This window comes from Mus pahari, chromosome 3, assembly GCF_900095145.1.
Source record: "Mus pahari chromosome 3, PAHARI_EIJ_v1.1, whole genome shotgun sequence".
NCBI classification, from domain to species: Eukaryota; Metazoa; Chordata; class Mammalia; order Rodentia; family Muridae; genus Mus; species Mus pahari.
In genome coordinates, this window is record NC_034592.1 from 17,512,727 (window position 1) to 17,527,093 (window position 14,367).

General features: G+C 51.8%; 1 protein-coding gene across 7 annotated transcripts in view; it reads left to right on the forward strand.

Annotated features, from left to right (window-relative positions):
- Lrrc8a (leucine rich repeat containing 8 VRAC subunit A) overlaps nucleotides 1-14,005 on the forward strand; it is a 27,570-nt gene extending 13,565 nt beyond the window's left edge. For all 7 annotated transcript variants that reach the window (XM_029536421.1, XM_029536424.1, XM_029536423.1 and 4 more), the window contains 2 exons: nucleotides 6,315-8,479; nucleotides 13,068-14,005. In XM_029536421.1, the coding sequence (XP_029392281.1) occupies nucleotides 6,323-8,479; nucleotides 13,068-13,343 (2,433 nt within the window). In that variant the 5' untranslated portion in view covers nucleotides 6,315-6,322 and the 3' untranslated portion in view covers nucleotides 13,344-14,005. The remainder of the gene's footprint in view (nucleotides 1-6,314; nucleotides 8,480-13,067) is intronic.
- The last annotated feature ends 362 nt before the right edge of the window (nucleotides 14,006-14,367 follow it).

The window sequence follows — 14,367 nt, forward strand, 5'->3', positions numbered from 1 at the left end:
ACACTCCTGGGCTGTGTCTGTCCCCCTGTGTGGACACTCCTGGGCTGTGTCTGTCCCCCTGTGTGGACACTCCTGGGCTGTGTCTGTCCCCCTGTGTGGACACTCCTGGGCTGTGTCTGTCCCTGTGTGGACACTCCTGGGCTGTGTCTGTCCCTGTGTGGACACTCCTGGGCTGTGTCTGTCCCCCCTGTGTGGACACTCCTGGGCTGTGTCTGTCCTGCAGTTTGAACAAGCACTGGCCTGCCTTTGTTTTCTAGCTCAGTCTGCTTGAGAAACTCATATTCCACCTTCCACACCCCAAACTCTACACCGGGGCCTGGGATGAGCCCTAAATGGTCCATGTTATACAGAATTCCCAGCCTTTTCTCTCTCCTCAGGCATCCCCTGCCCACTTTGGAGCATTTTGAGAGATACTCAGCCTGCAGACCTGGGACATAGTCCCCAGAGGACACTGACTCATCTTTGCTAGAGACAGAAGGGGCTGGGGGTGGGACTCAGTCGGTGGAGTGCTTGCCCTGCACATATGAGGCCCTGGGCTGGATCCCCAGGACTCTGTAAACTGGGTGTAATGCTACCTGCTTGTTGTCCAGCAGTGGAGGCAGGAGGATCGGAAACTGAAGGCCATCCTCAGCTACAGAGCAGAGTTCAGGGCAACTTGGATTATATGAAGCCCTTTCCTACAAATACACAAAAGCAGTGGCTGTAGCGTGGCAGGATCCAGAGGCCACAGCCTCTTCCACCTTCCCTTCATGTATTTCACCCCCTTTCATCCTTGTTCTCCATTTAGGAGTGTCTCCAAGCTCTGCATCTCTTGGGGCAGACACCTGACCTGACCCATTTCCCTGTTGCCTTCTGAACTTCCATCTCAGAGCTCCGTAGAACACCCGATCTCCACACCTAAGTGCCAGCTTTCCCTTTCCTTCTTTAAGGCTGTAATTTATTTTGGATCTTGTGCTCTGAGTTTTTTGGTGCTCAGAATGGAACCCAGGGCTTGGCCAAGTATTTGCCCTTTGAGCCATGACTGTGGGCTCCATAAAAAATTTTGTTTGTTTTTAAGATTTATTTATTTTATTGTATGTGCACTGGTGTTCTGACTACATGTATGTCTGTATGGGGTTGTCAGATTCTCTGGAACTAGGGTTACAGTCATTTGTGAGCTGCCCTGTGAGTGCTGGGAATTGAACCCAGGTCTTCTCAAAGAGTAGCCAGTTCTCTTAACTGCTGAGCCATCTTCCCAGGCCCTCCATATAGTTTTCTAACCAAAAGGAAAGTGTATGTTGATTAGAAACCTAAGCTTCCATTTTAGGTGTCTGCCTCCTCCTCTCCATGGAGCCTCGCTGTGGTGGGTACAGAGGAGCGCAGTGTTCTGGGCCAGCTTTTCCTTGATAGCACATGAAGATCCTCTCCATTCCCAGTTCCCAGTCCACTGGCCATTTGCCCATCTACTATGTGCTGGACCCTGTCTCTCTCACCCTAGTGTCCTGGAGTCTCATTCTGTTCATCTCCTCCGTGACTGTGCCCACACACGTTCTTTTTAGTACCAAGTGCTGGAAAACTTACTACACTGGGTGGGGTGTCTGCTCTGTTCCCTTCCCCTCACTCCCATCCCCAGGCTAGAACTTGGCACTATGTCAGGAAGGAGTCAGGGCTCAGAAAGGGAAATCCACCTGCCTAGCTCACTCTCCTAGAGAGCAGCAGAGCCATCCTGGCCCCAGTCTATTGCTCCTCTGCAGAGCTCAGGGCTTTGGTCCCACCATATTGTCATGGTAGCCTGACTGTGTTAAGAAACTGAGGTAGTGTCTCTCCGGCTGCAGCAGCAAGAGGTGTGGTCAGGACAAGGAGCGTCTGTGGTGATGACAGTAGTCCCAGGGCCCAAGTCTTGTTGAATGGTCTGGGGTAGGATGCAAAGGAGGGGCACTTGCCTTTCAGGTCCTTGACCCATAGTTTACCCTCCCTGGCACATTCCCTGCAGTCTGTAATCCCTTCCAGACAGAGAAGCTAGACAGCTGCAGAGAAGGGTTCTACTCCCATGCACCTCTCTCGTCCCTCCACTGCTCTCCCTTCACACGCAGGCACGTCCAGGACAGCTGGCAGGTAGGTCTGCTCATCGGAATGGCCCTGGTGTGGATTGGCGGGGCTGCACTGGGTCTGGGTGTGCAGTCTCGAGCCTGTATGCCCATGTGTAAAATGGGCATGGTGGGTAATATTGAACCTTAGGGAAGAAGCAGAGTGTGTGCTGCGTACCTACAGTTCCAGCATTTAGGAAACTGAAGCAGGAGGATTGCTGAGTTAAGGCCAATCTGAACTATATAGTGAAACCATGTCTCAAAAAGAAAAGAAAGATGGAGATGGCCTAGTGGTTAAGGCTCTTGTGCCTTCATTTGGTTCTCATATGAAGTGACTTACAACTGCCTGTTACTCCAGTGTCCTCTTTTTTTTTTTTTTTTTTTTTTTTGTTTTTTTGTTTGGTTTTTTGAGACAGGGTTTCTCTGTGTAGCCCTGGCTGTCCTGGAACTCACTCTGTAGACCAGGCTGGCTTCGAACTCAGAAATCTTCCTGTCTCTGCCTCCGAGTGCTGGGATTAAAGGCGGGCGCCACCACACCCAGCTTCAGTGTCCTCTTCTTAAGCAGGGCAGTGCTGTGGGATCCTAGAGAGACTTAGAACCATGGAGTCCATGAAGATGGGTAGGCACTTAGTGACTACCGATCGGTTTCTGTTGTGCAAGATGAAAAGGCTGTGCAGTAGCGAGTGGGGACATCTGAGCCACAGCTCTACCTCACAGCACTGGCCAAACACAGGAGTGGCACAGTGGTTACATTTATGGTAGTTATCTCATCATATCTCAAAGCCAGCCAAGAGTGCCAGGGGCAGCACAGTGGAGTCTGGACTGGGCCCGTTCCCAGTCTCTGCTCGGAGGTTCCCAGCCTCTGCATGGAGAGCTGCTCCCAGTGTGGGTGCTCACTCCTCTTGCTCCCTGGGCTGCTGGAGGGTACTGCACCTCACCACTCCCTGTAGCTCCAGCCCCTCCCTGAGGCAGGAAGTGGGAGGGGTCACCTGCTGGCTCTACCCAAGCCACATCCACCTGAAACTGCTGGTTTACCACACCCAGATCCACACCCATCCCTGCCCACTCCCACCCTGTCTCTTTGTGTTATTACTCACTCACTGTGTGCCGTGGACTGCTGTGCTAAAGAAGCATCTGGTCTGGCTCGAGGAGGTGGAGGAGGGTAGCAGGTCATGCCAGTTCAGACTGCCGAAGTAACATTAGGGGTAGTCCTCTACACAAGTCACTCTCAGGCCCAGGCCTCCTCTGGGTGTCAGCCCTCTTCCCTCTCAGCTCTGGGATCAGCCCACACCTGGCCTGAGGTGGGGCTCACTTTGGATGTGTCCATTACAGGCCCAGCTAAGGCCCACATAGAGCCCAGAGTGTGCTTTGGGATGGGGGATGGGCAGGAGCGTCTCCTTCCTAAGGGAGCTAGCAGGTCTTATGCTCAGAGCCCGGGCTGCTTCGTCTGCATCTTGGACCCTGACCACTACTTTGTTGGGCAGCATTGCTAAGCTTGTCTTTGGAAAGGAGTCTGGATATATTCCTTGAACTGACGGGCTCAGCTTTCCACCAGAAATCAAAGGGAAAAAATCACAGCCAGAAGCTGACTTGATCCTAATTGTCTGTCTGTCTGTCTGTCCCAACCAGTCTCCTGGGGAGTGGGACAGGATATCTCATTTCCTTAGTTCCTGAATCTTTCCGGTCCCCTTCTCCAGTCTTCCGCTATCTTGGCTGAGGCCTTGGAGCCAGGAAAGATACCTTTAAGCAGTTCCTGCTGAAGGTCAGCTGTGTGATTCAGCCAGCCCTCCCCACCCCACCCCTGGGCCCCTCTCTCCCAGGAGTGTGGGTGGTGTACAGAGCCAGCTGGTCATTAGGGGGCTGGGGCCTTCCTGTGAGATAGGCACTCATCCTGGCCCAAGAATCCAGGCCTCTCCAGGAGAGCTAGCTGGCTTGGTTGCTGCTGGCCTAGGGCAGGTGTTAGTGTCTGCTGGCCCTGAGGCGACCTAAACAATGGGGACCCTGAATACCTGCAATAGTTTCTTAAACACCAGTGTATCAGGCACCTCCTGTGCATGGGACCTCAGGCAGGAGGAGGGCAAACTCCATAGAGCAGTGAAGCCTGAGCTTAGCTAGAGGAGTGGGCTGATGTCTTACTGGCCTCCCAGAATCTCTGTTTTCCTGTCTGTGAAATAGGTTAAAGAAGACAGAGCAAAGAGTGCACTAGAGCCAGTGTGGGGGGAGCCTGCCCTGTGCTGTGGCTATTGCCACTTGTACTAAATGCACAGGGCCTCCAGCCTCACATTTGTCCTCCAGAGACTGGCTGGGAGCTCTCAGCCTTTGCGGAGAGGATTACCATGAAGGACCTGTTACTAATGCCATCATCAATCAGTATGAAAACACAGCATGCCCCGCTGCAGGGTTTTCCCCTCCTCTTCTGAGAGAATGAGACCTATCTGACACGATACTTAAAAATTAGTGTGAAAACTAGATTCTAATCAAGAACATACGGTGTTACATAAAAGCACAATTTCACTTTTTAAAATGGGGTGGCGATACAGCTCCTGTATAGCATGCAGGAAGTCTTAGGTTTGGTCCTCAGCAACACGTAAACTGAGTGTGGTGGATTAGGGAGTAGACAGCATCAGAAACTTAAGGTCATCGTAGGCTATGTATGTGCTGGATGAGTCTGAGGCCAGCCCTATCTCAGATGTTGAACCAGAAGTCGGTGAAAACGCTTAGAGTAGCCGCGTTAGCAGGGCCATGGGTTTCCCTTCATCTTGTGTCTTTTATATTTTTCCAGATACTCTCTAGTGAACTTCTGGGGGTAGACACTTCCTATACCCCACTCACTTCAGTTTTTTTAGAGCAGTGTAATCTTAGGCTCCTTGGCAGAATGTCCAGGGGCTCCAGGGACTCTCCTTACACTCATGTTTGTGGCACAAGCAAGCTCTTCCTAAAGCAGCTCCTGGTCCAGCATTTCTCACAGTAGGTTAGCCACTGGAGCCAGAGCCACTGTTAGGCCAGGTTCCCAGGCTTCCAGTCCAGCCAGATGAGCTCTCTGGGGAGGGGTGTTCCTTTACCTGCGGTTTACAGCTCTTCCCCACACCACAGGTTATTCACAGGAAGTCACCCATAACCTCTCTCTTGCACCCCTGCCCCCAGGAGTCCCTCACTAGACCTGCTGTCTGTCTCCAGAGCCCTGTCTACACCTACTGTGTAGAAATGTGGAGATGTGTTTTGGTTTCTTTTGTTTTTGAGATGAGTCTATGTAGACCAGGCTGGCCTCAAACACACAGAGATGTGCCTGCTTCTGCTGGTACTAAAGGTGTGTGCTGCCACACCTGATTATATTTATTTGTAGATTTTTTAGACTTCACAATTTGTTTTATCAGAATGAGTTTTGGAGGGCTGGAGGATGGATCAGCAATTGAGAATGCTGGCTGCTCTTTCAGAGGACCTGGGTTCAATTCCTGGCACCTACGTTGTGCTACAACCTTCTGAAACTTCAGCTCCATGGGATTCAGACTCCCTGTCTGGCCTCTGTGGGCACCAGACTTGTACCAGTACACAGCCATACATGCAGGCCAGATACCCATATGTATAAAAAAGTAATTTAAAAGTTGTTTTGCTAAGCATGATAGTGCATATCTCTAATTCCGGCACTTAGGAGCAGAGGCAGCAGATCTTTGTAAGCTCAAGGACAGCCTGGTCTACAGAGTTCCGGGCCAGCCAGGGGTACATGGACTCTATCTCAAAAAAAAAAAAAAAAAAAACATACAAACAAAGAAAAGACTGAGTTCTTGGTCTTCCTCACTGCTTCTTTGACAAATTCTCTGTGTAGCTCTGGCTGGTCTTGAACTTACTCTCTATACAGACCAGACTGGCCTGGAACTCAGAACCCTGCCTCTGCCTCGTGAGTGCTGGGATTAAAGCATGTGTGTCTCACTACACCTGACTGGTAGAATGGGATTTCTGAACATTGGTGGAATTTTTTTTTTTTTTAAAGATTTATTTATTTATTATATGTAAGTACACTGTAGCTGTCTTCAGACACTCCAGAAGAGGGCGTCAGATCTTGTTACGGATGGTTATGAGCCACCATGTGGTTGCTGGGATTTGAACTCCAGACCTTTGGAAGAGCAGTCGGGTGCTCTTACCCACTGAGCCATCTCACCAGCCCGGTGGAATTTTTATATTCTTCCCTCATCCTTAGGGTCCAGACTTGAGAGACTGCCTTGTGATAAACCCCTCTCTGGCCCCTTTCAGGTTAAACCATGATTCCGGTGACAGAGCTCCGCTACTTTGCGGACACACAGCCAGCATACCGGATCCTGAAGCCATGGTGGGATGTGTTCACGGACTACATCTCCATTGTCATGCTGATGATTGCTGTCTTTGGAGGGACACTGCAAGTCACCCAGGACAAGATGATCTGCCTGCCTTGTAAGTGGGTCACCAAAGACTCCTGCAATGACTCCTTCCGGGGCTGGGCAGCCTCCAACCCAGAGCCCACTTATCCCAACTCCACAGTCCTGCCGACTCCTGACACAGGCCCCACAGGTATCAAGTATGACCTGGACCGGCACCAGTACAACTATGTGGATGCAGTGTGTTACGAGAACCGCCTGCATTGGTTTGCCAAGTACTTCCCCTACCTCGTGCTCCTGCACACCCTCATCTTCCTGGCCTGCAGCAACTTCTGGTTCAAGTTTCCACGCACCAGTTCAAAGCTGGAGCACTTCGTGTCTATCCTGCTCAAGTGCTTCGACTCACCGTGGACCACACGGGCCCTGTCAGAGACAGTGGTGGAGGAGAGTGACCCCAAGCCAGCCTTCAGCAAGATGAACGGTTCCATGGACAAGAAGTCATCTACAGTCAGCGAGGATGTGGAGGCCACTGTGCCCATGCTGCAGCGGACCAAGTCACGGATTGAGCAGGGCATCGTGGACCGATCAGAGACGGGCGTGCTGGACAAGAAGGAAGGGGAACAGGCAAAGGCGCTGTTTGAGAAGGTGAAGAAGTTCCGGACCCACGTGGAGGAGGGGGACATTGTGTACCGCCTCTATATGCGGCAGACCATCATCAAGGTGATCAAGTTCGTCCTCATCATCTGCTATACCGTCTATTACGTGCACAACATCAAGTTCGATGTGGACTGCACCGTGGACATCGAGAGCCTGACAGGCTACCGCACCTACCGCTGTGCCCACCCTCTGGCCACGCTCTTCAAGATCTTGGCGTCCTTCTACATCAGCTTGGTCATCTTCTATGGCCTCATCTGCATGTACACACTGTGGTGGATGCTGCGGCGCTCCCTCAAGAAGTACTCGTTTGAGTCGATCCGAGAGGAGAGCAGCTACAGTGACATCCCAGATGTCAAGAACGACTTTGCCTTCATGTTGCACCTCATAGACCAGTATGACCCTCTCTACTCAAAGCGCTTCGCCGTCTTCCTGTCTGAGGTGAGTGAAAACAAGCTGCGCCAGCTGAACCTCAACAACGAGTGGACGCTGGACAAGCTGCGCCAGCGCCTCACCAAGAACGCCCAGGACAAGCTGGAGCTGCACCTCTTTATGCTCAGTGGCATCCCAGACACTGTGTTTGACCTGGTTGAGTTAGAGGTCCTGAAGCTGGAACTGATACCCGATGTGACCATCCCGCCCAGCATTGCCCAGCTCACAGGCCTCAAGGAGCTGTGGCTGTACCACACAGCAGCCAAGATCGAGGCTCCTGCCCTGGCCTTCCTGCGGGAGAACCTGCGGGCCCTGCACATCAAGTTCACGGACATCAAGGAGATCCCGCTGTGGATCTACAGCCTGAAGACGCTGGAGGAGCTGCACCTGACAGGCAACCTGAGTGCAGAGAACAACCGCTATATCGTCATTGACGGGCTGCGGGAGCTCAAACGCCTCAAGGTGCTGCGGCTCAAAAGCAACCTGAGCAAGCTGCCGCAGGTGGTCACGGATGTGGGTGTGCACCTGCAGAAGCTGTCCATCAACAATGAGGGCACCAAGCTCATTGTCCTAAACAGCCTCAAGAAGATGGTTAACCTGACGGAGCTAGAGCTGATCCGCTGTGACCTGGAGCGCATCCCTCACTCTATCTTTAGCCTCCACAACCTGCAGGAGATTGACCTGAAGGACAACAACCTCAAGACCATTGAGGAGATCATCAGCTTCCAGCATCTGCACCGCCTCACCTGCCTTAAGCTGTGGTACAACCACATCGCCTACATCCCCATCCAGATCGGCAACCTCACCAACCTCGAGCGCCTCTACCTGAACCGCAACAAAATCGAGAAAATCCCCACCCAGCTCTTCTACTGCCGCAAGCTGCGCTACCTGGACCTCAGCCACAACAACCTGACCTTCCTCCCCGCCGACATCGGCCTCCTGCAGAACCTCCAGAACCTGGCCGTCACAGCCAACAGGGTGAGTGGCCTGCTACGGGGTGGGTGGCCCGCCCGCTCGGGGTGCTCAGACGCCTAGCGTCTCAGGACAGTCGATGCTCTGGGTTCTAGAAACAGTGAGGGTTCAGGAGTCAGACCTGCAGGCCTCATTGCAGGTTTGCTAATCAGAATGAGGCTGTCTTTGTCACAGAAGGTCAGTGCTGTGTATAAAACACAGGAACCCTAACACCGAGGTTCTCTTAAAGTGGGGTAGTGGGAGGCACGTCTTCACTTGGAGTTTGTGGTATCTGTCTCCCAACAACAATTTGAGCCAAGAGACCAGCCTGTGTGTCCCCAACAAGAGAAACTGTGGGTGGCTCTGCTGGCTGAGGTGAAGCCCGCTGGTCTCTGTAGCTCCAACATGTCCCTCCCCTCTGCATCAGAGTGGTGAAGAACAGAGTCGGGCTTAGATGCTTTTCTGGAGAGGAAATTAAGGGCCAAAACGTGGGAAGCATCACCCTTGAAGTGTAGGTGGCCCCTGTGCACCAGCCCTGTGTGTGACTGGGAAAGCCCCCACCAGGAGGTAATGGAGCAGTTAGACGGGCTGAGGGCAGAGCACTTGTGTGGCTTGTGGTCAGGGGAGACAGCTGCAGTCACTGGATGTTGCCTAGAGGTTCCCTTGTCCTCAAGGTCTACAGATGTCTTCCTGTAAAAGGTGGGGAGCCTGAGGTTAGGGCTCAGGAGACAGTAGAGTGCCAACAGACACCACCTCTGTGCCTCCATTAATCCGGTCCTTAAAGTAAGCAGGCGCTGCTGGCTCTTGAGTGGGAATTGTGGTGGCCTTCAGCAGGTGTGACACTCCTGCTGCCAGCAGTTCTTTCTGCCAGCCTCAGGTGTGAGGGCAATGGATGGATCTAGCTTGGGACTCGGCTCTGCATGGCCCAGAATGTGCTTCCTTCTGCTGTCCCTGGGCCCCTTCAGTGTAGGCCATCCTGGATCCTCCATGTCAGAGGGATTGGAACAACCTTTATTTGGCTTGGTTTGTGTACATTTGAGAATGTTCAAGGATGATGGTCCAACTTGGGTTGTTGCTGCTAGAGTGGGAGCCTCTGAAAAGAGGACTTGGAGGTCCTTGAAGAGGACGGCACAGGCCAGTCCTGTCTTTAGTGTGTGGGGGTGGGAGGGGGTGGGGGGGTGCTAAGTAGTGTTAGAGGCTGGTTACCTCAGGGAGTTGGAATAGACTGTCCCTTGCACACCCTGAAGTGCCTGCTGTGCCCCAGCTGTGGGGCTGGGCTCAGGAAGGTGTGGGCTAGCTTTCAGCCTTGTCTTATCCTGTCCCTCACCCCCAGGTTCTCATACCAGGCTTGCTGTTAGTGTCATGCCTATTGGCTGAGGTCAGCCCTTAGGGAAGGAGCTGGCGGAGGCATGTTGTCCTGTCCTAGAGGAAGGGGACCCTCCAACACGCTGTTTAGCACATTGCTTAGTCACATCCTGTCTCCTCCCTTACAAGCACCCAGATGTCTTTTTTAGGGAAAAATGTGCTTGGACCAGTTAGCAGACAGGCCAGGCAGTGCCCTCATGGATTTGAGACCACAGTCGCGTGGGTGGTGAGGTAGGAGGCTTGAACTGGACAAGGTTGCTAGAGACAGAAGTGAAGATGAGTCTGGGAGGAAGTGTGGGGTTCTCAGGTTTCTTACACCCGAGCCGGGGTGTGAGAGAAGGTGTAGGTCTTCAGAGGAATGATCAGTCGTGCATCCTGTATTGGGCTCTCAAGGAATTGTCATGAAACTTTCAGTCACCTTTACTGTGCTCCTGGATGACGAGGGATCTTCGGTGTAACCATCCAGGAGAAGGGAGAGGGGGAGAGACAGACAAGGATCTGTCATGACCTTTTGAGTGAAAAGTAAGGTTGGCTTGGAGCATGTGGCTGCTCGTGTGTGGGGCTTCAGTGAAGGAACAGATGTGGATGGAGCTTGTGACTGGCCTGCAGCAAGGCTGGCGGAAGGCTTGCGTGTGTGAGCTCAGAAATGACAGTTCTCCAGATGGCTTGGTCAGGAAGGTTGAGGAGCCTTGGAGGAGGCAGCATCCTAGAGGCTCCTGGAAGACTCGTCCTTATTGAAGACCATGTAGCCATTTCTCTCTCTCTCTCTCTCTCTCTCTCTCTCTTTTGGTTTTTTGAGACAGGGTTTCTCTGTATAGCCCTGGCTGTCCTGGAACTCGCTTTGTAGACCAGGCTGGCCTCGAACTCAGAAATCCCCCTGCCTCTGCCTCCCAAGTCATTTCTATACTAATCAGGGAGAGAGCAGAGGTGAGGTTCAAGGCAATGGGAAACAGCTTCTGTCCTTCAGTGGACTCGGGACCCAGGGGCAAAGGGTATGTGTGGCCCTGTCAGGGAGCCAGGCTAGCAAAGTTCCTTCACTTCCTCTGAGGCCTAGGGACTACTTGGTAGCAGGGTGATGGTGGTGAGGGTCTGCGGAGAGGATCATCAAGAAGGCATCTCTGGAGGTGTGGACTGACTGAGTGAACCCCACCACTCACTGGCTAGAGCTATCTCTACTGCCTTTGACTTTATCATTATAGGAGGTCATAGGACGGGGGCAGTGGGGGTGGCAGCAGGAGTGGGGGCAGGGAGGCAGTGTGGTTATTCTGGGAAAGCTTTGACTCCTGGGTCCTGCAGGACCCACTTCCCGTGTACCCCTGACTTTTATATCCGTGAACTTCAGACTCTATAGGCACCTTGTCCTCTGGGGAGATATCTTGAACAAATCAGTTAAACGCATGTGATGAGACTGTAGCACACTCACTTCCCTGATCATTGGGTCCAGAACCTATGACGTTCAGGTCCAACACTGAGAAAGAGTTCTGACTTAGGAATGCTGGAGATGAGTATTTCTAATCCAAGCTTTGTGTTTAAAAATGGGGAAACTGAGGCCCAGGAGGGCAAGAGGCTTCCTTCCTGTTCTTAAACAGGGCATTGTATTTGGCAGAATGAGAATGTGTGAATGGTAGCAAGAACCAAAACCTGTGTCCTCTCACCATACTGGGCATGCAACCTCAGATGGTGCGTGTCACCTCTCCATAGCAGGAAAATAGGGACAGTGGTGGAGTCCCTGAGAGTGGGCATTGTGCAGATCTACCCATTCCCTGTGATTTGCCCCTTGCTTTATAGACACAGAACATTACTACTGAACCAGACTCAAATTGTGGTCCCACCTCCTACCTGCTAAACTTCAGGGCAAGTTATGTCTTCAGTATGTAAAACATTCACAGAACATTTAGTGCTGGGTCCGAGCACTGAATGAGTTAACAGTACCCGTGCTGAGGGCTAGAAAGGTGACAGTGATTATGAGACTCCTCCAGGGGGCATGAGTTCAGTTCCCAGCACCTACATCAGGCAGCTGTAACTGTAGTTCTAAGTTCCCAGACACCCTGTTCTGGTCTCCTCAGGCACCCTCACACAAGTGACGCCCCATACGTACGAGTGTGTGTGTGTGTGTGTGTGTGTGTGTGTGCGTGCGTGTATATTATATATATATGAGTGTGTGTATATTATATATGTGTGTGTGCGTGTGTATATTATATATATGTGTGTGTGTATATTATATGTGTGTGTATGTGTGCGTGTGTATATTATATATATGTGTGTGTGCGTGTGTATTATATATGTGTCTGTGTGCGTGTGTATATTATATGTGTGTGTGTGTGTGTGTGCATGTGTATATTATATATGTGTGTGTGTGTGCGTGTGTGTATAGAGAGAGACAGAGACAGAGACAGAGCGCACCTGAAAGCTGGTTTCTTAAGTTACCAGTGTTTGCTGCTCCTGCTAAGGACTTGAGTTCAGTTCTAAGTACCTGTATGGCCGCTCCCAACTGTGTCTAGCACCCTCTTTTGGCCTTTGTGGGCACTAGGCATTATTGTGTGGCACTAGGCATAAGAAACCCATCCTTAGAGGCTGGTTTGCTGGCTTGGAGGTTGTAAGCACTGGTTGCCGAGAACCTGAGCTTAGTTCCCAGTATTCACATGACTACTTAAAACCATTTGTTAACTCCAGCTCCAGAAGGTCTGATGCCCTCTTCTGGCCTCCACTAGACCTGCACATGGATGCACATAGCATGCATGCAGGCAAGGACTCAGACACATAAAATACGTAAATCTATAAGACAACAAAACAAAACCCAAGACAGTATCTGTGCTCACTGTAAGGCTGCCTTGTGGCCCGATGGCTGAGGAGGCCTGTTCTGGCAGGAGACAGCTCTAGCTGGGATTCTGGCCCCTATCAGTGAACTCTCTCCTTACATTCAGAAGCTGCTGTTAAGCTAGGCAGGACCAAGAGCCTGGCCCTGGGCCCTGGAGGTGGGTGGGATAAGCATAGCTGCTGGGTTGATATTTCTCTGAGGGCAAGTACTGGGTAGAGCCCACAGCCCAAAAGATGACAATCAGAGGGGTTAGCATAATGGATGATGTGCCACATCCTGGGGGCAGTCATGGTGGCTTCCTGGAGAAAGTAATTGTGAATAGCTGTTGGGCAGTATGGGGCCTACGGTGAGGACTGTCGGCATCCAGAGGAACTGATGTGAAAGCCCTGTCCAGCCATGCACCTCACCCTAGCCCTTTGCTCCCTCCTGCAGATCGAGGCGCTCCCCCCAGAGCTCTTCCAGTGTCGGAAGCTGCGGGCTCTGCACCTGGGCAACAATGTACTGCAGTCGCTGCCCTCGAGAGTGGGTGAGCTGACCAACCTGACACAGATCGAGCTTCGGGGCAACCGGCTGGAATGTCTGCCCGTGGAGCTGGGAGAGTGCCCCCTGCTCAAGCGCAGTGGTCTGGTGGTGGAGGAGGACCTGTTCAGCACACTGCCACCTGAGGTGAAGGAACGGCTCTGGAGAGCTGACAAGGAGCAGGCCTGAGCACAGCCTGGAGCAGCAGCAAAGAGCCTCAGCACACCCTCAGGCCTGATGGGCAGCCCGGCTCTCCCAGGACTGCGACAGCCAGCTGGGTCCAGCCAGACCAGAAAACAGGGACTGAGGGGCTGGTCCCTTTTCTCCCGCTGGGACATGTACACCCAGGACAGGCACTTGCTGGAGACCAGAACCTCTGAGACTAGTCTCAGAGTGCAGTATTTGGACAATCAGGGTCTTCACACTGGAGGCCATCTCTGCCTCAGAGGCCGAGCCAGCACCGGAGGCCCAGGAACAGTAACTTAGATCTGGGTATTTATTTTTGCCACTTCCCATCTTTTCCCTCCAGATAACTTACACATTCCCAAGAAGGTCCAGCTCTGTGGGAAGTGTTTAGCGCCCTGGCAGTGATCACCTTTTTCTTTGTAGGTGATGCTGACAGAATCAAGTGCCCACCCAGACTTGGGCAGAGTTGGGTAGGGTGAGCGAGCCGCAGGACGATTGCCTTATTGGCACTGGGCTAGGCTCTGACAGCAAAGCTTGTGGGAGACCAGGCCTCCAGGTGGAAGGGTCAGGCCTAGGGCTTGCCCCATCAGGTTTTGAAGCAATTTTAGATTTTTTTTTTTAAAGTGAGTTTTTTTTGTTTGTTTGTTTGGTTGGGCTTTTTTTTTTTTTTTTTTTTAAGCTTTGAAAATGATGGTTTGGGTATTAAAAAAAATTAAAAAAAAAAAAAAAAAAAAGACACTAAGGCCAGTGAGTTACAGTCTCAGGGTGGGTGGTGTTTCCCCCTGAGCAAAGCAGCAAGACATTGAACAGTTTCCTGTCTTTAGGGTGTGGCCAGGATGTCTTCCCAATGTGTCCTGACCATGGTCCAGAAGTGCCGTGCTCTTCCCCTCTCCTGGGGCAGGCTTTTAGTTTTGTTTGCTTTTAGGTGTTTTTTTTTTTTTTTTTTTTTTTTTTTTTTTATTTTTTTGTTTTGGGTGTCCTGGTTTTCTGGGTTTGTTTCCTCCTCCATGGGCCTTGGCAGGCACCC